Here is a 24,692-nt window from a genome sequence, read left to right as displayed (position 1 = left end):
AAGTGATTGCAGCAACTCTTTCTGTTCTCAAAATCTAAGAATAAACCCACTGGAAGTCACTTAGGAAAAAAAAAGTAGTTTACTCTTCAATTCATGCGGGGTTCCAGCTTACATAGCTTGTAACAACTTGTTTTCTGTTTATGGCACTTGGTAAGTCTGGAAGTGTGCCGGCTCCTCTTTGAGCCCCTGATAAGCCATATAGAATCTCTGCATCTTCCCTCAAATACGGGTCCTGTGAGGGAGGTGTTCTGTGCCCCTCTGTTCCTGCCTTCATCTCCCTCCTTCATGTAAGAAAAATAATTTAATGAGTATGACTTGACTCAGATGAAATACATGACTCTGAATTGTTCATGCCTCTGTGGACTTGGAGTAAATTAGTTATTTTCTAAGTAACTCACTTCATTGGAAAAGGGTGAGTAACTTTCCAACATTTCTTGGGAACTCAAGGAAAGACCAGCTAATACCTGCTTTTTCTTTCTCTTCAGCTTCTGTGTTATTCGCTGTAGACAATTCACATATGGTTATTTATATTTTTTTTTCCCTGAAGAAAGCTTTGTTTTTAAAAATATTTTTTCTGTAGCTCAGTGAGTCAGAAAATAACGTGAGAAACATTTGGATGAAAAAAACAGTCACCATTGGAAAACTTAGCTAAAAAGAAGTATTGTGCAGAATAAATAAATGCTATCAGATGAATTCACGCCTATTAGAATTGGCGATGACTTGCTATGTCATCTAATCTATTTTAATTTGTGTACATTTGCAGTCATCTACAAGTCTGGACTGTCTTCTAACCTGTAGTGATATAAATCACAACTAGTGATTCTTGCAGTGCATCATTAATTTGCATTTTAATTATTTCAGCTTCAAATGTTGCACTGCTGATCGGAATTGTACACATCGTCCATCCCTAAGCAACTCTTTTCCTATTTAGTGTTCATATCAGAACTGTCATACAACTTCTCTCCTGTATGATTGCATATAGTTTAGTTAAGAAATGCTTCCCGATTTATGAAAATCTATGGATTCCTCCAAGATGCAACATGGTCACACTCAGAGAGATATATTAATAAATGTTTACAAGTACCTAATCAGATGAGAACACAATACTCTCCATTAATGAAATATGATCCATAATGAATCTTGCATGGGAGTGCTAATAACTACCTTTAGGTTAAAGTGCTCAGATGTCACAGTATAACAATTTCTGTCTTAGATGTGTATCATTATGGCAAGTAATTAAAGGTTACTTAGCTGTTAAATGGTTACCTTGGAGGAATCCTTCAGTAATGTGGCTTCAAACATGCCTTCACAATGAAATTAATTAAGTAAATTATATATCAGCCTTGTAGTAATTATTTTATGTGCAGAATATCAGGTATATAAATGTATTATATAATTGGTCAGAGGACTTGAAGATATATCCATTTGCTATTAAGCATAAAACAACCTTGGTTGTTCTTATATGTAGAATAAAGCTGATGCATGTTAAAAAGAACAGTGACAAGACTGATGAAGAGAAATGGAATGTCAGAATTATCACAGTGATACTCCATGTGCTGCATCAGTGCAAAGCTCAACACTGATGAGAGAAGTATTAAAATTCACTTGGTCTTTTTCACACCTCTGCTGCTACATAGAGTTAAAACCTGGTACCTAATGACTGGGGTTTTGCTAACAGCTCAGGCTGACTCATCACAAGGATGCTTTCAGGGATTACTAAGTTGCTGCCTTCTTCTGTATTTAATATAAACCACACCAGGAAAGTTGAGCAAGCAGCTTGATGTGGATATAAACATTTTTTGTCACCTCTTAAAGTAGAAATATGACATGGGCAACACCAGTGACAGATTTTGACTAACAAAATAATTTCCTATCATTATGTAAACTGGCAGTGACAAATACAAATAAAGCAGTACATTCCGCTTTTTTATTCTTTGTTTAAAGAGCAACAGTCCACTAGATAAATAGATCCTTCATCTGAGAGCTTTTCATATGTAAGCAAGAAGATGAAAAATTCAGATCTCTGCTGTCCTCCTGAAACACTGGCTTTGCTTCAGGCAATGACATTATTAACATACCTTAAGTCTACTCTTTAAATGTTTTTCCTAATTTTGTCTTTTGATGAAACAGAAAAGAAATAAAAAAAAGAAATGTGCTTTATGCTGCAGAAAACTTTACTCACAACACAGTTAGGAAAGTATTAGCAGAAGAAAAGGAAACATGAAGAATTCATTATAGAAATTGGGTTTTTTTTCATGTTCTGGTATGTTTTTTTATGCCAGTGAGATAATTAGCAGTGGTAGCACCTTCTTATCAGTGATATGGAAAATGGCTGCACATTTTGGTTGAGGATGAATATGGTGTTACTTAGTTCTCAGGCTTCTGCCCAGGGCAAGTTGTTTGGCCTTAATTGGTTTTGCTCTCTGCAATTCAGATTTCTTAAAAGTTGGAGCTTCAGTAATTGTCATGTGAAAATGGTCCTGTGTCCCTGGGCCAAAAGGAGTCCCCAGAGAAGGTAACTAGAAGTGGTGGAAATATCTGTCCACCTGATAGTCTTTACATGCTCCTCTGCACACTTATGGGCCAAGCCTGCATGAAGTTATCATATGTAGGAGTGAAAAAAAAGTCTTGATACTCGGATTCTCATAGAATTGGTCAGTTCTCTGTCCTACAGCTTCTCAGATAATACAGATTTTTGCCTCTTAGGCACAGTAAAAATACACTGATTGATTCAGCCTGATTCCAAACCTGGAGACAGTTTTTGAAGGGGGATTAGAAAACCAACAGTGTAAGAGAGGAGGGGCATTAGAAAACAAACAGTGTAAGAGAGGAAGATTATCTTCCAGTGAGTTCTTTTGCCCTGAGGTATGAGTTGTTTTTTGTTTGTTTTTTTTTTTTTTTAATTATGAACCAGTAAATGTGTAATCAGAAAAACAAATGGCACTGATTTCCTTTTCAAAGCAGCCACTCTCTGATCATTTCATCCTATACTTCCAGATTGTTTGAAGTATGGAACCAGCATAAAACCTGAAAGCATTTGCCATTTGTATAAGTCAACATTACTCTGTGTAGCCAGTGTTTATTTACAAGCTTGCAAAGGGTTTCATAAGGGATATTCATGCACCTACAATACAAACCATGTGTCAAACAGCAGAAAACTGCAGAGCAATAGAACTGTTGTTTTTTCCCTTTACTTGATCCAAGTTTCATTTTCTGTTCGGCTTCAATGGTCATGAAGGTGGTATAGCAACAATAGTCATGGTGGCATATTTAATTTAATTATAGCTGTTTGAGGTGCTTAACTTCATTTACTCTCTCTGAATAACAATTTATTTTATTCTGTTTTAACAAATCTTTCTGTTTATGCATTTCATCATCTTTTGTTACAAGAAACAGGGATCTCATTTCGTTATTTAAGTGTGGGAGTAATGAAAAAGTAAGTCTTCATCAACTTACTGTTGCTGTACCAAGGGTCTTTTCCTGGAATGCTTACTGAAGAACAAATCCCTTGAAGTCTGTAGAGTATAGTATAGATCATTAATTTTGATTCCTGACTAAAAATCTGTGAAACTCATCCTGCATTTAGAATATGATAAGATTGGGCATCATCTATAATAGAATGGTTTGGGTGGGAAGGGGTCTTAAATGTCATCTGGTTCCAACCCCCATGCCATGGACAGGGACTTTCCACTGGACCACGTTGCTCAGATTCCCATTCAGGCTGGCCTTGAAACAAAATTACTGTTGTTTATCATAGGAAAAGGTTACATTCTTCCAACAGGTGTAATATAATAGTAAATGATTCAGACTCAAGTGTAAGATTTACGTATCCTCCTAAAGACTGGTGGAGATAAATAGAATAGTAATGGGTAAAGTTGACTTTGTTTAACCTCAGTCAAGAAAGGAAACTAAAAAAGGATAGTTTGGACAATGCAGTGGAAGCTTTGATTGTGAAAGAGCTCTCTGCATGACTTAAGCCTTGTCCATAAGGAAACTTGTGAATGTCTCACAAATTCAGTGCAAATCCCTGCATTGGCATTCTCATTTCAGTTAAAGTAGCATTTCAGATCTGGTCTTAGCTGCCTGAAAGTAGCTGAAAATAAGCTGCTCTTAAACTGAGCTCACTGTGTCGACACAGAGTGCATGTGTTTACTGGAATCTCATTACATTCAAACACAGGAATACAAGTCTGCAGATTAGTGCTTGCCCTGAAAAGACTGTTTAGCCTTTCAAAGGATTTTGCAGGAAAACAAGCTGGAATACAAGCCCTTTCTGCTTGTCATTTGTAGGTTTGTGAATTTGGCTTTTATTTCTTTGTGCAAATGTGTTTTCATAAAGACACTGAAAAGCCATGACCCTCTGTAAAAAGGATTACCTCGGAGGGAGATAGTAAGACTACAGTGTAAAGGATTGTTAATGCAAAAATGCTAAATCTTGCTGTATGAAGATTATAGCACAATAAATTTTTTAACTCAAGGTACTTTCCTGACATTATAAAAACAGCCACATATCAGAATCACAAAATAAAAGTTTTAGGAGAGGGCTAAAAGAAAATAAAGGAAAATATCTGCTATTTTTTTTTGGAGAAGGATGATACAGAATCTTTTAAAAATGTGTTTTCTTTTAGCTGACATTGTAGCAAGTAGTGTTTAGATAACACTTAATGACTTAGGTATTATTTTTACAATCAGTATATTTCATGGGGTATTAAAGATAATAAATAAGGAAATACTTTAAAACAGATAATAGAAGAATGTAAAGAAAGCTGAAGATTTCAGTTGCTTATGAAAAGCCTGGCATCTTACTTCTATGAGTCAATGACCCACTGACACATGACCCATTTGAATAAGAGGAATCAAATCCCAGTCCAGAATTATTTCTTTGGTGGAAAAATTCCCAAAAAGAACAGGGGTGTTTTTTAAACTTACACCTAGAACATTTTTCTTTTTTGTTTGTCTGCATAGTAAGCAGTATGGTCAGAAAAAAAAACCAAACCAGAATTAACCCATCTAAAACTTCCCAAAGAGATAAAAGCAGTATACTTTGGGGCTAACTAAGATTTCAATTACTGCAAGAGTTGAACTGGAGCGGTACTTAAATAACTGTGGTGTGTAGCCCAAGCTTCCCGACCTGCCTGTTTCTCTTTTGGGGCTGCTGCTGCTGCTAAATCACTTGGTCTCCTCCAGGCTCACAAGACTACAGTAAATTTCAAAAAAAAGGGTATGTGAAAAGGGTGTGTGTGATAAACTGTAACAAAATTCACCCAAAGACTTCACCTAAAAAGCAGAAATGATATTGCAGTAGGAGTGAAATTTGTTAATCAGGGTTAAAAAAAAAAAGGTTGGATTTGAAGGCTAGTGCTTGATGTAAGGTGGATTTAAAATGTAGTAGCCATCTGGTAAGATGTGAGATGAGAAGAGGTATAAGAAAAAACATGAATAGGACTCTCATTGCATAGGTGAAGGAATGAAACTTAATACTGAATTTAATTGCAATAGCTAAATTTTCAGATTATTTCATTGAAAAGAGATTGCAATATTTTTTCAAGATATTTCAATGAATAATTGGAGATAATGAATAGGAGAACTGCATATTTGCTTTTAAAGTTGCTTTTAAAGCCAAAACTCTAATGCACTGTCATCACTGACTATTTTTTGATTTCTGTAGGGCTAGGATTAGGCTTTATGTGCCAATGTCAAATTAGAGTATTAATTACCTATGCAGTTAAGTGTCCAGTATGGTGCTTTTATGAAAAGCAGTCTCAAAACCTCATTCAGAAGGAACTAGAGCAAATTATGTCAATATTTTCAGGGAGATTGCTCATATATGTGAAGTAAAACTGACAATGACAGCTTTCTGCATTTAGATGCTTCAGAAGAACAACTTAGTTTTGAGTTTTATAGGTTCTCCATAGGCACCATCACAGGCAGGGCCCTCTGAACAGCAAATGGGGAGAGATTTGGGGTTGCATATAGTGCCAGAGAACACAGGGTCATGAAATGGAGGAAAAAAGGCAGTGAGAAAGATGAATAGATGGCAGCAGGGAAGTATGTTGGAGGATTGGAGATGTTCCAGATTTTGCTCTTTCCTGATGTTAAGGCAATTTATTCACTACAGACTTAGATTACAGCTTATTTCAGAGGGTAGAAGTCATTTTACATGACTCAATTCACCTGAAACATACTCAGTTCATATAGTCATGCAGCCTTAGCCCTAGTCAATGGAGAGAATTCGGCATCTTCAGAAACAGTGCTTATCTTTCACATCTACCATAGCACCTGGGACGTTCATGACCATGAAATAAAAATAAAATAAAATGAGGCAGGCACTCAGAAGCAGTGCATTTCAGAAAAGTTCCTGGATATTGATTTACATTTCTCTGAACTAGAAAGAATAAAATTATACAAATTGAATCCAAGAAGGGAACTCAGGAAGCAGTATGAGTTTTCAGTTACAATTTAATTGTCCAAGACTTGAGGCAAATTATTGTCCATCTCAATCCACACTGGCCATCTGAAAGCAACATGGACTTAGGTATTCTGTCAAACTTAGATTTTCTTGTTCAGACTCTTGACATGTAAATCTACTAGAAGACTTTGATTTTCTTCCATAGATGTGATCATCTAAGACAGTGGATGTAATCTCCATGCTGAATTTCATATAAATGGCTGAAAACTAATGTCGTGGCAAGGTAGATAGCAGCAGAAAGGTGGAAATGCAGCAGAAAGAAGAAAGCATATGGCCATTGTAAGCAAGTGTGGTCTATTTTGCATCCTGTTATTGTCACCTCATTTTCTGTTTGCAGCTTGCACTTACTAATTTTCTACCAGTAATCTTCCACTTCAGCTGCTCTATGTAAGCAAGTATCCTCATCATAGTGCAATTTGTAATAAATGAGTTTAACTTCTTATAATGGTTAAGAAGATTAACAGTGCAAAATTTAAAACCTGTGACCGAAATTTGATGAGACGACTTAAAATGAATGACATTTGAGATAGAAAGAGGCTTCTGAATACCAACAGACAAAATCCAGACAGCAGGAAAATAAGGTTAAACCATTCTATCTGAAGCCATTTCACAAAAAAAGCAGAGGAAATGTGTGACATATGGTATCAAGTGAGGCACTTGAAGTTGAGTCTAAAAATGTTTAAAAAGACAGCTGTTAGTTCGCATGATTAAAAAGGGAAAGGAAGGATATTATGATACATCAAGAAGCAAGGAAGTTATGAAACCAGAGGTGGATTTGCTGGATGTTTGTTTGCTTTTCTTATCCAGTGGTTTCTAATGTTTTTATTAAATTTATCTTCAAATTCAACCCCCACCTCTATCTTCCGTTCTGTTTCTCCCAGTGACATCAGTGCTGGCTATTAACACAAAAACTGGGTGGATCCTTGAACCTTGAAACCAAATCAAAGAACAATTTGGGGAAAGAGATAATTACATATCAGCTCTTCTTCCCTACAATATGTTTAAATAGATTAGATTATTTTAATAAGTGTTGGAAGTGATGGTAACATTTAGAATAATATTGTCACGTGATCTCCACTGGCTGTATGTGAATCATAAAAGTCAGTGAAAAAAACCCCAAATTTGTCTCTGCAAAGTATTGTTGTGTGCATTATATGATCTTTATTCTAAACTAAATGACTTCTTTCTTTTAAATCTTTGTTCATATGATGATTTGGTTAATTAAGTTGCTTTAGAGCTGAAAATCTGTGAGAGGGATTTTTTGCTTCCGCTGCTGGTTCTTGTAAAACTCCAGTGAATAGAAAACAAGTGGCTATTTGCATATGGCAATTTGTCTATGCATGGGGAACCCAACAGAGATATTCCTTGGGAATCACAGGGAGACTAAAGGCTAACTGGGCACAAAAGCTGATGTACTCTCCCCATCACAAGTGATCCTTACCAATTTTACTTGGCACATTGTGCATAGCTTTGCATGTGCTGAGTAAGCTCAGTTGCCATTAGTTTGACTGGGATTTGAGGCAGGACTGTATGCTTTTGTGTATGGCACTGGACAAGGCTCAGGAACTAGAACATTAGCTTTTTGCTTTGGCATAGATTTCCTGGCTAAATTACCTAATTTCTCTCTGCCTCATTTCATAAGAACAGTCCAATCTGTTCAGACCAAAGGCTCATTTAGCTCAGGACCTCGGTTCTCACCAGGTCCCATAATGAATGTCAGCGGAGGAGAATGAGCGGCGAGCAGGCAGCCGTGCTTAGTGATATCGTCTCCCAGGCTCCAGCACTCGTTGTTCAGGGATTTCCTGAACCAGGGGTGGAATCTCTGTCTTTAATGCTTTTCAATGACTTGGTTTTGATAAATTAGTACTAACATTTCTTGAGCTCATATATCTCTTAAGTATCCACAGCACCCCAAGCACTACAAATTGCAACATGGGCAGAACATCCCTTTATTTTGTTTTAAACCTTCTGCCTGCCAGTTTCTCATTTTAGAAAAAAAACCTGAGAATACTCTTCTTTTCTTCGTATTTCCTCCAATGGGTATATTTTCTGAGTTAGAGGACTGTAACTTCATGCAGTACTGAAAATGCAGGAGTGCCATGCATTTAAAGAGGCATAAAGACACTGATGGTTTTGTTCTTTATTTCATTCCTAAAAACTCTGTTTGTGAAATTTGCTTTTTCTGATTGTTACTGGGCATTGACCTCATTCATAAAAAAATATTTATATAAAATCTTTAAAAAGGAATTGTGACTTTAAGACCTTGAATTTGATCTATAAAATACATACTGCACTAGTGCTTCTAGAATCGCTTTCTATGAAAAAGGTACAGAAGGAAACCATGAACACATCTTTACATAAAGTGCACAAGTTTTTCTGTCTATCTGCCTTCAGTCAGCAATATGATATTTTGTCTCTAACACTGACAAATGAAACATTTTCACGCAGAAGTGTAGTTCTAAAATTCATGTTTCTATAATCTGTACAAAAAGTGATGATGCTTCTGGTCTTTTGGGGTCTTAATTCAGAAGCCACTGAAACATGAGAGGAGAGTGCCCTGGACTGAATGGCTTTTGGGGAAGATGCTTAGTTATCGATATGAGAATAAAATGCCAATCTCGCAATTTGACTTCTGTGCTACCACTAACACCTCCTGAAACAGGAAGACAGCTGGGCTATTACATTTCAGATTCCATTTGTGTTAATTTTAATGCCTACATACAAAAGGAAAGGAAAGGGGAAAGATGCACTTAATTCCCACAGGTTTTCTGTGTGTCTCTAAATGTACAGTGTGCAACCGGTGGACCTTGCTGGCCCCTGTGAGGCTCGTCTTACAAGGGATCTCCAGCACCTTCCAGGTTTTTGGTCACTTTTCCTGCAAGGCCGTGTCTGTAAGTTCTTCCCCTTCAGAGGGACTTACATTTCAGGAACCAATTATAGTTGACAATGTTCCAAAAACTGTCTCCCTATTTCTCAGGGGCCTGTAATCTGTGTTCAAATCTTAGGTAAACAAAGTTTCATCTCTAAAGAGAAGATAAGCTTAGCAAAGTTCAGAAGGTGCCTCAAACAGCCCAAACACCTTCTCCTGTTGAAATGTTTACATGCAAGGTGATAGAAAACTGAGCTGCATTATCTTGCAGATGGTCTGAGAAGATTTTATTAAATAAATACAAAGGCATGTGGTTTTTACCTACCAATTAGGTTCAAAATGTCCAGATCCAGGGCTAAGTTAGAGTAAGGAAACACTCCAATTGTAAAACTAAGACAAGAAGCAACCCAGTCATTTAAAACTTACACCTGTGCTGTGGATATGCAAAAAACATGCAGATGCTTCTGATATTTGTTCTTCTTGATAATCTCCAAAAGTGACTTTGTTCTTTAGTTCTCTTGGCTTTCACTGGGGATGCACAAGCATTGCTGAGGAGAGAACCCAGATGATTGTCTAAAGGTGCCTTTGCTCATTAATAACAAATTAAAAGGATGATTTGGCACAGCAGGTGAGATGATTAATATTTCAGGTCTTATTATTTTTGTTTGTGGATGTATGTGTTTGTGTGTAATTATACATTTCAAGGATGAACAGCTAAATGCGGTTAAACATTTAACATTTATCTGAATAAATGCAAATGAAACTTGCATTTCATTCAGATATTGTAAAACAAGTAATTAGTATGGATTAAGAGCACACATGATTTTTCTTCTCGGTGTTTATTGCCATTACTTTAATGATGACAAAAAGCAGAAGGTTGGTGGTACAGATGCAAGTTTAGAAATCGTATATTCTTCAGTTCAGACCTTTTAAATTGATGGTGATGGAGAACAACTGTTTTAATTCATAGTCATTTGGAAGGATTTGCCGTGACCTCGAGTTAACATGTAAACATGGCAGGGGATATGAGAAAGATTCCTCTGGTGTTTGCTGAACTTGAAGGGAATCTTTCTGGGACTTCAGTGGGCTCCATGCTGAAGCTCTGAGAGCAGAGCCTGAGAAGATACCCATGAAGGTCTCGGGGATCACAGCACATCTGGGATGGCACCACCCTCTCTTGCAGTCTGTGGTCTTTAGTGCTACGGCGCTTAACTCTGTGCAGAGAGCAGGTCCTGCATAACCCAGTTCATCACCACAACCACTTCTCACCATGTCTGTGATCTGGTGGTGGGTGGTAAAAAAATGAAGTAATCTGAATGTCAGCTTTCTTTGTCAAAAAAACCCCAGAAAGCAAAAAGTTGATGTGTTTGTCAGTTTAACCAACAAAGTCAATCTATATTATGCTGTACTAAACCATACTAAACTACACTATACTATAGAATGAGCCAGGATTTTGAGCCAAAATTCTGTTAAATGAAAAGCTGCATTTCTTCTTCAAAATCACAGGTATCAGTAATTGAGTAACCTGGTTGGCTGCTGATTAGCCCTGCTGACACTGTGCATTCCTATTTATGAATATACATATATAGACATACGAGCTGAATGTATCAAATATTCTTGCCAGTGTCACTGATTCTCTCCCCTTTTGGGGACTGCTGGGTGTTAGAAAAGCAGGCAAGATAGTGAATAAAGGAGAGAATTTTAATGTGCTTTTTTTCAGTCACCTTGAATCAAAACCACTTAAATCCATCTGTTACTGTGTCAGTGAAGTTTTTGTTGCACTGGGGAAAGAATATCAAATATTCTTGATTTTTTTTAATTAAAAGAAAAAAACCCAACCAGTATGAGAAATGCATTGCTCTTAGACACAGTGCTGTGAGGAATAATTGCAGCTTGTCACAGAGAGAGGCTATAATTATGTCTACCGTTAGTTATGTCTCCATGTGCACAATAGAAGTTACCTTTTCAAATTCATTGTTCTCTACTGCAATACCAGTTATTAAAATCTGACGATATTATTTCTTACTAATGAAGAAAAATCAAATGAGGCTGCAGAAAGACTGGGTGGTGTAACACTGAAAGCACGTGGAGGGAACAAAGAGGAAAGAGAAGTGATTATTGCAGAGATTTCAGATCTAAGCTTTGCCTCAGGAAAAGCAAAATTGCCTAAAGGGTCAGAATTTCAGCTCCTGTATTTCAGACTTTGTTTATGTCTTTTTAAAAATCTGAATATGTATCAAACACTGGTCTAGAGCTGATACTTCACAGGCACCTTTGCATGAAATGCTACAAATAGACTGCAGTATCTTAGAGAAAAAAAGGAAAGCTTAATAGTTGTTACAGTGGTTTCTGTGGTGTACTTCTCTGCCCCTTTGTTACTTGCACAAATTCTCTGAAACTATGCTCACAAGGTCTTATTTTAGGGAAAAAGAATTTGTTGTATTTTTCTAGGCTTGCTCCTTTTCTGTCATTTGTTTAGAGTCAGCTTTTTGAAGCCTTTAATTTAGGTTGTGTTCATATTAGAGATTTCTTCTTCCTAGGAATGAAAAGGCAGAGAGGCTAAAAAGCAGTGCAGACATATGCCTTCATTTTCAGAAGTGACTAACATCTCCAAGTATCAGAATTTTAAATTGCCCAAGAAAGAATTTGTGAAAATCAGAGCTCTTGAGCAAGTTTTAAATTGGGTGCCCAACTTGGGAGTTTGCAAAATTACTTGGGATTTAGAAAATCTTGGCCATATGCTTATATGTTAACAGCACTTGACTGAGTCCTTTCTGTATGTTGCTCCCTCAATTTGCAGCCATTTCTGTGTTGTAAATAAGATATCCTTGACTCAGTCATGAAAGTTCCCCAGGAAAACTGGAGAACCCTTCTCTTGTTAAACAACACCCTAATTACAGAAGCAATTTTACAAACAATCCCCTGGGGGAAACATTTTTGTTCTCATCAGGAAGGCTTTGAATAAAATAACACCTTTGCTAACTTCATTTATTTACAACAGGACAAAAGACTGAGACTGGGTTAGATTTATTGCCATTACATCACTGATGCTCAGTAATTCATAAAACATTGAGTCTAGGAGTCAGCACTGCTGTTATTTCCTCTGATGCCTGACCTCACCACAGTCTAATAACATACAGGAAATCCAGAAGACAAAGGGGGAAAGAAGTGGTCTTGAATGCTAAAAATAACCATAGAAAACTTGTAGAATCATGTAATAGAGTATGGCCTGATAATTTATTTAACATAATAGTAGGATCTGCTAAGCAATTAGAATCTGTTCCAAATGTTTTTAATGGAAAATATGTTGGGCGGTAAGAATAGAACACTTAAAGAATGGAGACTTTTGGTTATGTAGTTCAGTTACATGTACGGTTTTAGGTTTGTATATCTTATTTCTTACATATGCAAACCACTTAATAGCTTGACTAGAACAGTCAGTCATTGTATGGTGGTTATATTTCCAGAGGTCATCCTATATGAGGCAGACAGTCATCTTAGGTGATGTATTACACTTGACAACCCAGAAAGTTGCAATACAAAGGCATTTTAATTCTCAGTGTCCTCTGAGAATTGTTCAATATCCTTGATGGTATCTAGTGTCTGGTATGCCATTGGGATGACATTTTTGGTGTCTTTACTAATCAGTCAAGGTTAACATCTCATTCATGTTAGCTGTGTGTTTGGTTTGTTTTGAGTTGTTTTCTTTTTTCTAATCACTCCATACTTGCAGGAATTTCTAAAGCAATAAATAGTAAACGACACTACAATGAAACTCATGTCTGCTCATTTATTTGCTTTAGAATTAGAATACTTTATCCAAAATAGGCAGATCTTTAAAATTGGTGCAAATAGGTAAATGACATCATCAGGGAAAAATAAAATCAAACCCAAAAAGTTGTTGCATGAAAAGTAAGTCTGGTGTATTTAGTTTGTGAAATATTGCAAAAGCAAGTTCACAAACATAGGTATCTTTTTTGAACAGCTGCTCAGTTTGACTGTGCCTGCCCTCCTTTTATTTACATATGTTGCACAGTGATTTGAAAGAGGCTATTATTCGTATAAATACCTTTATTAGTATGCAGACTAGAATGTTCAGGTGTGAACAAGTCTTCACCATTTGACATTGACACTTGGTTTCTCTCCCAATCAGAAGCAGAAGCACTTACTGATCATGAGCTAGGAATAATGAATAGATTGAACCAGCTGTTCCTGAACAGCCCAGTTGGCTGTTTTCCCTTTCATTAAATTCATTGGATTATAATTATGCATATTGATAGATAGATAGATAAATAGATAGAAAACATTTCCCTTTTTGCAAAAGCGTATGATAAATTAATAAATATTGATAGATTTAATTTCAGAAGAAAGCGAAGTAATGTGGGGTGTTTGATATTTGACTGAAAGAGTTATTGAGAGGGTGAGTTGTCCAAATTCAGCCTAGGGAGTTAGGTTTTCAAAACTTGTGCTTTCCAGAGTTGCCTGCTACATTTTAAGGCATCTTCTGAAGATCATAAGCTAGGAAAACTTTCCAGTAGAAGTGATGTATAGGGATAAAAGAAGAAGGAAACCAAGAGGGCCCGTTCTTCTTTCATTAATCTACAGAAATGAAGCACGGAGCTGGTCATCATCTCAACAGCTTTTATCTTGATATCAAAAGTAAGATTTTCAGGCACCAAAATGTCAGTGAATATCTACAAGTATAGTGGAAAGAATATGTCTTGAGCCTGAAGAAGAAGACACAGATTAATGCAGAGACTCTTTGAGAAGTCTTGGAGTGATCAGGAAACTGGACAAACTGCCTGAGGGGGAGGCACGGAGAGGTGGGCAGATCTTCCTAGCTTGTGATCAGTTTTGCAGCTAAATGCTCCTCAACAAAGTTCCTTCTCTGTCCCCTTTAGCACAGCACAGCACAGCACAGCCATCCCAGAAAGTTCCAGTTCCAGGTCCTACAGAAGCTGGAGTCTTTTCTTTGGGAACACCATTTCACTAAAATCTGTCACTTAGAGTGATTTCCCATAGGATTTTAAAACTGATTTCCATAACTCAATTCCACTAAGCCTCAAGTTGGAAAAATAAAATGTAATAAAGGTGTTGCAGAGCCCAGTGTCCTCCAGATGTGTGCAGGTAAATCCCTATAGCACATGGAACCTGAAGATTAAAAGTCAGAAGCCCATTGTGTGCTTTTCTTTTCTTTTTTCTTTTTTTTTTTTTTTCCTTCTAATAATTAATGATTTAAAGCAGTTGTGTTACTGCTTTAATCACTTTTCACCTATTTCCCTAATGGTTACCACTTGCCTCAACATTTACCTTTGTTTTAATATTTGTATTTTTTGCATAATTTCTCACATTATATTTATTTGCACTTGCACGTTTTTTTAAAATAAAGCATTCCATGGGGATAAATTTAATAAAAGTTTCTCATTAAAAGTTCTGTAACAGCATGATTCCCAAACCCAAAACCAAAGTCCTCATATTTAACAGTTTTCATGACTCAATAGATTAAGTGTGAAATAGGAAATATAATAACAATAACAACATAGCCATATCCTGCACAGTTGTTTCACTTAAAACTATTCTTGAAAAGTAACATAATTCATAAATAAATCAATTCTCACAGAGTGTAATTTACTCAAAAGACTCTCTGAAATAGCCTTGATATAGTCACAAAATGTGTGCACAGAAAGATGTATAGGCAAGAGGTGAATCAAAAATTCACTGAAATTAATATATTGGAAGGCAGAAGAGAAAAAAGAAAAACAAAGGAAAAAAAAAATCAAAGAGCAAAATCATCAAATTTCAGTTTTTCCAAGTCAGTTGTCTCCAATCAGCTGCCTCTGCAGTGTTCATTTAGAAAGACTCTTAGCTCAGACCTGAATTCGTATGAAGGTTCCTCTGTGGTCAATGATGAGATCTTGTCCTTGGGAACTGCAGTTCTGAGCTGCTCTGACTCATTCAGAGAAACCTGTGGCCTTCTGCTGTGACCAGAGCAGCAAATTCAGCCACCCCAACTAATGTCTCTATGTAGAGGGGATAAAAAACCTTAAAGACTGAAAGTTTTTCTCTTGAGTGGGAAGTGGAACTTTTCCTTTTGTACTTTCCAATACTGAATTATGCGGAGGAAAAAAATATTTCAGTGCCAGCAGCTTCTTACTCAGTTAAGAGGCATTGCCACTGGCTTTAAAGTCCTCCAAATTGATGCACTGTTATACTCCAGGCACTCTGGAAATCTTTTGGAGCTATTTTTTCTGGGGTTTTGGGTCAGAGGTGTTAATTTTGGGTTTGTCTTTTTTTTTTTTTTTTCCTTGATTAGCTTGTTTTATAAAATACTTCATCATAGCACAACAGAGTCTGTGAAAATAGCAAGGGGAATGTCAACATCAAAAATGCTCACAGCTATGGCTAATTCTACCTTTTTTATTAAACAAAGGTTGTGATAGTTCCTAAGGCTCTAGGCCTGTTGCATGTTTCTGGACCATTCCTCGTTCAGCAGCTTCTCATGGAGATCAGTTAGTCCCTGAAAGATACCCTGGAGATCTGCTCCTTTCTGTTTATGATTTGGGGGTTACAAGAGTAAGGATATGAGTTCATTCCATTGCACTAGAATGGCTGGGGAGCATTGCTGCTGTCATTCCATGCCTTGTAATTTAAACCAGTAATAATTTCATAGTAGCTGCACACAGTCCATCGACAAAGTCTCTTCAGATCATTTGTTTGCACTGTATTTATTCATTATTGACCAGCAGTGGTTTGACTGCATTAGGCTCTGCAGTTCTGGGATGATTTCTGTGAGAATTGACAGAAAAGTTTCAGGAAAAAAATCCCCCTGAAATTCAGCAGTCACCGCTGTCCAGATTTATGTAGGTAGCTCAGTGCTTCCCCACTGGCCACATTTTCACTCGCAAGGCAGTAGTACGAAGCTGGGAAGTAAAATATATATTTACCAATACCAGCTAATGCAAATTGTCATCTCCCTTGTCTTTGTTACATTGAGACAGTACTGGATGGGCTGGGTACAGGCCGACATGCAAAAAAAATTGTTTAAGAACTTATCATACTGGGTATAAATACATATATATATATATATACACACACATGTATAAATGGGTATAGAGTTGGTATGTTTATGACTGTATAGCATGTTTTATTGGCACACTGGCTGACTGCAGCTATTCAATAATAAGATGTGAAATGTCTAGTCAAATAGCAATGTCTTGTCACCACTCAGTGTCATGATATGACACATTATTTCGGTTGTATTTCAGCTGTTTGAATGCGACTCTCTGGAGCCTTGAAGTGGCAGATCATCAGGAATCACAACAATTTTGTCGTTCATTTCTAGGACTGAACTATAGATCTTTTTGGCTAAGTCTTGCCATCTATCACACTATCTGCTACAGGAAAACATATGTTTTAAGGAGACAAAAGCATTATCTCCTACCATGCAAGGCATTTACTAGGTGAAAAAATTCATGTCATACCATGAGCCAGCAGGCAGTTGTTGTCTTTATGGGTTTGTGGAATTTCAAGACCTAAACAATCTAATTTTCAGTGGTTTTACTATGGATTATAAAGAAGCATCAGTGAGATATAAACTTAGTGTTTAATAACCCATAAAACATGCTACAGCAAGGTTTTTAGCTACAAGGATCTGTAAAAAAGGTTTGAAGTACATTGTAATGTTCTTTTGGGCTGCCAGTGCAACTAATGAAAGGGTTTAGACAATAAATTGGACTAATTGTTAAGTTACAAAGGCCTTTCTTTGAATTTTTGTTTTCCTTCTTCTTTTTGCATTTCTAGAGACTTTTCTCCCACCTGGCAATCTTGCTTTGTCATGAATTCCTGTCCTTGATTCTGTAACAGCCCTCATAAAACTTCGCAACATTGAGCATTTGTTTAATACAGAGGGTTTTTGCTGTCTATGGCTCAGGCATTTGCTGACTCACTGCAGTACCATTCTTTGTATTCAATTAACTGCAAAACCCAAGAAGCAGCAAAATTATTAACTGATCAGAATTTTTCTGAGAACAATGTGCATTCATTCCAGCTGACAGCTCATGTCTGTACTGTGCAAAAGAGGGCCACACTCACATAGTCCAAAGACCCCCTAAATCTCTGAGCAGAGCCTTGTTCTTTGCTGTCTCTGGGCAGACTGATCAGAATTTGGGTGGAAATGCCACAGACAAGTGACTGGTGTGATCAAGTCCCTATCACAAGTTATATTGCTTCCTAGGCTTTTAAGATGGGGGGAGGCATGTAGAAAAGAGTTCATTCCTCCCTTGCCTGTATGTTCTGTTGGTTTGTAGATAGAGATAGTTTGACTCCAGCACCCAAAAAGGCTGTTTGGGCAAGTTGCCCTGTTTGTGACAGGTTAGACTTCCTACAGCATGTTTATCAGAACTCCTTGGGGCTTCAGACTGACCATAATACATTTATTTGGCACTTAACGGTGATGTATTTATTGTCATTATTACTCACCCATATATTTGGAAACTTATAGTAGTTGTCTCTTCATTGCTTTTTAACTGAAATGTGAAAACACTGTGGGATTTCCCTTTCAGGCCTCTTATTTCAAATGTTTTATTCCACAACCACAAAGAGAAGGGTAGATCATCTCTGACTTACGCTGACCCAGGTCTCCACTTGTTCTTACCTTCTACATACCAATATCAGTAGAGTTACAGTGACATAAACCAGAAGAATACAGTCAAAAATCAGATCCTTCCTACACCAAATCACTTTCCACATCTGTTTCCTATTTTTCTTATAATGACACATGGGATTATTTTGGGAGTATATTCTGCTTTAACTGTCATGCCACTGACTCCATAGCCTTATCAGATATCCATTGGTGTTCAGGTTGAGCAATTATCATCTACTAGGAAGAAATGCCAAGAAAATGTAGATTGATAATAACATTTTTCAGTAATAGCTTGTAGCATTAGTGCCATTTTCTATTATTGCAGTTGAGGTTTAGCATTCTCCTCAATTTACTACTTTTATTTATTGTGCAAAATCCAGATATGGACCCTACACTAGAATTCCAGAAATGTTTTTTGTTTTGATTACTTATTCATCTCTGGTTTGAAGGAGCCAGAAAACTGGAGAGAAGCAAGGAATGTGTCTGGATTATTAAGAACAGAAAGAAAGACAGCAGGAAAGAAAGAAATGTAATTCTATGTCAGATATTACAGATACAGGATGACTGTATAAACATAGTCAGCCAGGCTACATGTACAAGAACATGCCTTAGGAGATTGAGCTTGAATTCTGGGATCAAACTTCTCGAAGCTGTGTCCAACCTTTTTATCTTACAGTGCAGTAAGCCATAGATGACTATCCTGCTAACAGTTCATTTTCCCTTCATCTTTTTCTTCAGTGAATGGAGGGAAGTGTGAAATCCCCCTCATGTTCCTTTGAAAATATGTAATGAATGCAAAGAGATATGTGCTTGCGTGATGTAATTGAACAAGCCAGTAATAAAATCTGTAGCCTGTTACTTCCAGAATCATGGACTCTGTAGGTTTAAAATAACACCATTTGGAAGTATGTTTGGTCACTAGCCTGGCCCATGCCTGGGTTCAGTATGGATGAACTATATAGGCAAGGCAGGGTGCCAAGGGGGATGCTCCTTCCAAGGTAGAAGTTGATCTCTTCTCTTTGGGGCTTCTTGACTTAATTAGGTGTCAGTGCAAATTAACCACAGTGCAGGTGGGAAATGGAAATTCTGGGTTTTAGTGAGGTCTTCACAAGTCTTCTGTGAATGTGGGAGACTTCTGTGCAAAAAACATCTGTTTTTCTGGTTTTATCCTCAGTGCAAAACATAAGATAAACATACTATTCCAATTGATTGGCAGATTTGGTCCCCCAGTTAAAATTAAAGTAATTAAATGTGCTGAAAAGCCCATTGCTTTGGATTTATTTACCTTCATTTGACTTGGTGTTGACTGAGGCCCTTTTTAATCTTGGCTTATATTCACATATGATTTTCCCTCAGCCTGTATATTTTAAAAGTTTCATTGCAAGGTGCTGAATAGTAACAATGATAATAATAATAGTAATAATAATAATAATGCTCTCCTGATGCAGTTGAAATTGAATTTGAGTATGTATAAAATAGTAAGTCACTAATGCTCAGGCTAGGAAAAGCAGAATTTAGCATCATGTTATGTACTAATCTGCAGTGGTGGGACATGTCAGAAAATTATAGTCAGTGAAAAATAGGTTTTATCGTTTTCTTCGGATAAAAGTTTCAAATTCCGGCTTTTTCAGTTCCTTCTGCTCAGATGTATTCTCAGTGACAGCAAAAAGAATCCAATAAACCCATGAAAATTAATATGAAAATAAATTATATGTTAAGTAGAGCAGGAGAGACACAAGCAGTTTATGTGTATTTTTGCCTTTGACTAGCCTTCAGCACATACTGATTAGGAGGTGGGCACTTTTACCAGATCCTCACCCAGTGAAATTTGACTTCCCTGAAGCCACAAACCCCAATATGACTCACATACACTGCACTCTGTTTAGTTGAAATTACTTTTTAGTGTTCTTTCATCAAATAATGTTGCTTTACCTTTTTTTTTTTTTTTTTTTTTAATTTTATTTCACAGGACAACATTTTTAGAATGGAAGAGTCACATTTTGAAAATGGGCGGGGGAAAAGCCCTTATGATCCCAAACTGCTGACAGCTTCACTTTTAATAGGTAGGTGTCACATAGCAAGTTCAATGAATGAGATGTGCATTCACTGTAAATAATTTGCCAGTTTTCTGCTTTTTTTTTCTCCTTGCAGCACCTATGGTAGGCCTTTGTTTTATGCAATTTATTTCCAGGTTAAAGTAATTTTGACTTACTTTTAATACAGTTCACCCAGGTGTCCTGAGGTGAAAACCAAGATTCAGGTATCGCAAGAGCCACTTTATACCCCTGCAAGACCTTTATTCTGCATAGTGTTTTTCCTCCTCACATCTAGGTGGAGACATTCTAGTCACCCACTTTACAGGCTGGCCACACTAGTGGTCACACAAGCACAGCTGAAAGCTACGTGAGAGCAGGAATAAATAATTCCTTACATCAGTTTATCTGCCAAGGAATGTCTGTCACCCAACTTTACTTTGCATGTGAGCTGAAGATCAATGAACAGCCACAGGTCTAGGCCTTAAGGTGATGTTTCAGCTGGAGAGATCTGTCTGAGAGTAAATATAATTAAATTCCTGGCCAGAGAAAAAAGGTTTAAATAAATTGTTCTGAATTGGTAATCCTTATTTCATGGAATATGTAAATATGAAGCAACTGGACTGTGTCAATCTAATTGAACTAATACAATTGATTGAATTTATCTAATTGATTTAATTTATCTAATTGAATTAAATATGTTCATTGTTATTACTTCACCTTCACAAAAAAGGCAAAAAGATGTTTGGTGAGACAATTAGAAGGAAACAGATTCTTCTTTCCCTAACAACTCTGCCTAGGTGTAGCCACCTTATCTTTAACATCCTTACATGTAATTTTCTGGCACTTCATTGTAACTTCAAATCCAACAATAGTTTCAGAAAATTGGAGATTCTCTTATCTCAGAAGTTTTCAGGAAATGACACATAACAAGACCCATTGTTTTCTCCAGGCCTTTGTCCATATTGTCAGCCTATGGCCTTGCCTACTATCTACTTATATTTACATTGCATTTAAAAATTAAGCTATTCAAAGTAGATGGCAACAAAAATTTAGTCCTAAGTGTGCCTCATTTCCTGATCTTAGAAGCCCATAATGATCCCAGGTGATGAGCTAACCTGGAGACACACACTTTTGAACAGGAAAAACAGGAAAGACATGCACATCTTGCTCCAACTTGTACCCTATACAAACAGAAAAGGAAAAAAAAAGTGTGTGTGAAAGGCCAGTGTATAAATTAGTGCCTGGAGCAACTTGAATTTGTGGCAGAGCTACTCTCAAGCGAATAACTTTACTATTTACTTTAGTATACAATAAAGAAGAGAATGATGACAAGCCAGTATTACATGGTATACCCGGTATGCAACTGCACAAAGTCAACAGCGTCTAACTTTTCACATTCTTTTTGGTTTTTTTTTTCACTCAGTCCGGCACAAATATGATTATCTTATTTCCCTTGGCTTAGATTTCATGTCTTTAAAACATCTTTGCTTTCTTGAGCCCACTTCCTGTCACTATAATTTTCACTCCATGTATATTTCCTTCTGATACAGAGTAGACTGAGCATGATCTTTTATTTTGAATCAGGCCTCAGTTAGAGCCACTGGGTGTATTAACACAGTAGAACGTGGTGCAAATTGAGCATTCAGAGCCAGTGACAAATTTCTACTTCAGTCACTTATACAAAATTCAGGGTGAAGCTAAAATTAGCATTCCTGCACTCCTGAACACAAGCAGCCTTCTCTGCCTCCTTAAAGTTGCCTCACAGCCACACTCCGTAACTGATTATGATGTTGCATTTACATCGACCCTTTTCTGCAGTGTGCATTTCAGAGGGTGTATACCAAATTCACCACTGGTTCTTTGCCAAAAAATAACTTCTTTTTCCCAAAAAAGCCTTGCATTTTATGATAAAATGATGCCCCAAGGCAAAATAATTTCCTCCCCGCAAAACAGTTGAGGAACAGGGGATGAGCTGGCCAAGCAATGACTTCATGAAGAGGTTTGGTTCAACTGCTCTCCAAAGTAGGGACCATGGGAGTGAGGCAGTGAGTGTGGGCATGAAGGCCAGAGGAGCCTCTTGACCACAAAGGTGTCACACCAAGAGGGACATGGATTCACTGCTTCTTCCCTTCTCCTGGGCTGAGCTGGTACTCAGCTGGTACTGGCCCCTCATGTGCCAGATTATTTGTCCTCGTAAGTGACCATGGTTTAACTAAAATTTAAGAGGGCAACTATGTAAAGGAATTACCCAGCACTCATTAAAATGCAATGTTATAATTAGTAATGCAAAGTAACTATCAGGAAAGTAAAAAAAAAAAGGCTGAGAAGAGTAATTTAGATGGTGAAATACAGGAGGGAGACATTGTCTCTCTTCTTCATCAGAAACACTAAACAGATGTTTTTCGAAGTGTGGAAGATGAATATGTTTTTGACACCGTAACTAGAAAGTAAATTTTAGGTAAGTGAATTTTAGGCATTTGGGCAAAACATGAAGGTTAATTTGCAAAAAGTAACTTCAGGTCTTTAATAGGCATTAGTACCCATGAGGCCTATTCTGTATTTCAGCTGAAACAGACTCTTACCAGTGTAAAGGGGATCTTTAGTTTTCTCTCTCTCCTAAAAAAATCAACAGTATTAAAAAAAACCCAAAAAAACCACACTAAAGCAAAACCAAAATAAACAGTTCATCATTATTAAATTGTTCCAGTATTTTTCCAGTATGTATTCCTTGTTCCATACACCTGCAAACATTTTTCATTATTTTTTTAACAGTTGTTCATTAAAGTTAGTTATTGCTACCCTACCCTAAAGTAAATGCCAGCTGGGAACATGATATAACTGGTTCCTAGTAATGTAAGACGCTGTGCAGCCATTCCCATCTATGTGCTGCTAACTAAACATTCTCCGTTTGAGTGGGCTAATGCATGAAATGTAGAGACTAAGAAATCCCTGGGCACCACTTGTGAGTATTCCAGTGCAGGAGAAAAATGAGAAGCAGCATGGTTTCCAAGGAATATAATCACAGGAGAAAATATCAGTGAATGTATTAGACTAAAGGAATTGTATTGGGATAGTTGAAAAAAAAACCCTTCAGAGAAGGAGACAGCATTGTGCCAATATCAGTTTCTTTTTGGAAATGACCATTTGGGATTTTCAAAAGCTTTGGTTATCTGGAATCCTCAAAGCTGTTTATGTTCCTGTGTCTCATTAATTTTTTTTTTTTCTTTTGCAATTCACAATTTCTTTTAGAATTTAACAATTATTTAATTTTTCATTTTAAAAAATCATTTTAGGTGCATTAATGCTCCCAAATATGTATTAACATGATCTGAAAGACAGTGGCTTTTCACCAGTTAAGAACTTTAGTATTCTATTTCTTAGAAATGAGCTACTAAGTACATATGAGGTTCGAGATTTTAAAATTACTCTACTTTCTGGGAAGTTTTAGTTATTGACTTCAAAAGAATTGAAGTCAAACCACCGCTATGTCTGAAAATCTTAACTTTAGTGAATAAACCTTTTGACCAGCAATAGATTTCATTTGTGAACCCTGTTACTGTTGAGATCAATTGTGACATTCAAGGCTTGGTTTTGCCTATATTCCTTATTCGTTCAATTTCCTTATTACTTCCAAAGGAAAGTTTACAGTTCTATATTCTCCACAAATTATTTTCTTTAAGAATGCAATCTTATTAAAAAGCTGAATAGCTTATTTAATAGCTGAATATCAAATAGCTGCATATTGCTTAGCTTTTAACATCTTTATATCTCATGACCTTGGGGAGTTATTCAGAATTCTGTGCTCTTTTTGTACAGTACAGGCAAAAATGGTTCCTCCCCTCCAAAAATCAGCATTACTATGGACTTTAATTGTTCCCTCTTTATTTAGTAAAGTCAGTATATGTATTTCTGTTTACATTTATGTGTCAGCATGCTACTCCTGTACAATAGGTGTTTTTTGTCCAAACATAGAGTTTTTTTCCTATGCAGACAACTGAGGGCCATCCATCAGCTCTGGACAGTCGTTCCTTTGTGCTGCTGGGCTGGAAATACAAAGTGACAAGTTTTTTCTTTTCTTTTTTCTCCTTTATTTTTTCCCTTTGGTAAATGTTTGTTAGTTTTCAAACTATTGATTTCCACTTTCTTCTTAAAGTTAATAAAACTTCTTTTAAAACTGCTGACAATAGAAATAACACAGTGAAGACTATCCATGACATTAAAGAATCATTTTCCAGGCAAGCAATGAGTAAATTTCAGTCCAAAAGAAGGTATACACAGGGGGAAACAAGATGAATATACTTCTATCTAGACAGGAGGCAAAATCCTCACATAGCTTTTGCATAGTACTAACTCAAAGGATGTGCACATCTGGGACATGACTTGAGGGTCACCCTGAATTTTGCAAAAATTATCTAAAGCCTTACAAAAATAAATTGTATTCCTTGGTATTTCTGTCTGGAAGAAGTCAAAATCCCCTTTTTGCATGACTGCAGCAGATCAGTTCAAACTCAGGCACTGGTCTAGGTATACTGAAACTTGGAGGGGCTGTAGTAGGGAGGATAGAAAGGTCAGACAGTTTTCTACAGACCCTTCCTCATTTGAAACATGCTGAAGCCAGTTATTGGCAAAACTTTTACCCTGTCACCATTGATGAAAAAGTATCAGCCACAAGAGCCTT

At 36.8% G+C, this 24,692-nt stretch overlaps 1 protein-coding gene across 2 annotated transcripts in view; it reads left to right on the top strand.

Moving 5' to 3' along the window:
* SEMA3A (semaphorin 3A) overlaps positions 1–24,692 on the top strand; it is a 237,593-nt gene that overhangs the window by 149,753 nt on the left and 63,148 nt on the right. For both annotated transcript variants that reach the window (XM_032106485.1, XM_032106484.1), the window contains one exon: positions 19,948–20,041. In XM_032106485.1, the coding sequence (XP_031962376.1) occupies positions 19,948–20,041 (94 nt within the window). The remainder of the gene's footprint in view (positions 1–19,947; positions 20,042–24,692) is intronic.

The sequence above is a fragment of the Corvus moneduloides genome, chromosome 4 (assembly GCF_009650955.1).
Source record: "Corvus moneduloides isolate bCorMon1 chromosome 4, bCorMon1.pri, whole genome shotgun sequence".
In the NCBI taxonomy this organism is placed as follows: Eukaryota; Metazoa; Chordata; class Aves; order Passeriformes; family Corvidae; genus Corvus; species Corvus moneduloides.
The sequence above is the reverse complement of the archived record's forward strand: the minus strand, read 5'-3'. Positions and strand labels throughout refer to the sequence as shown.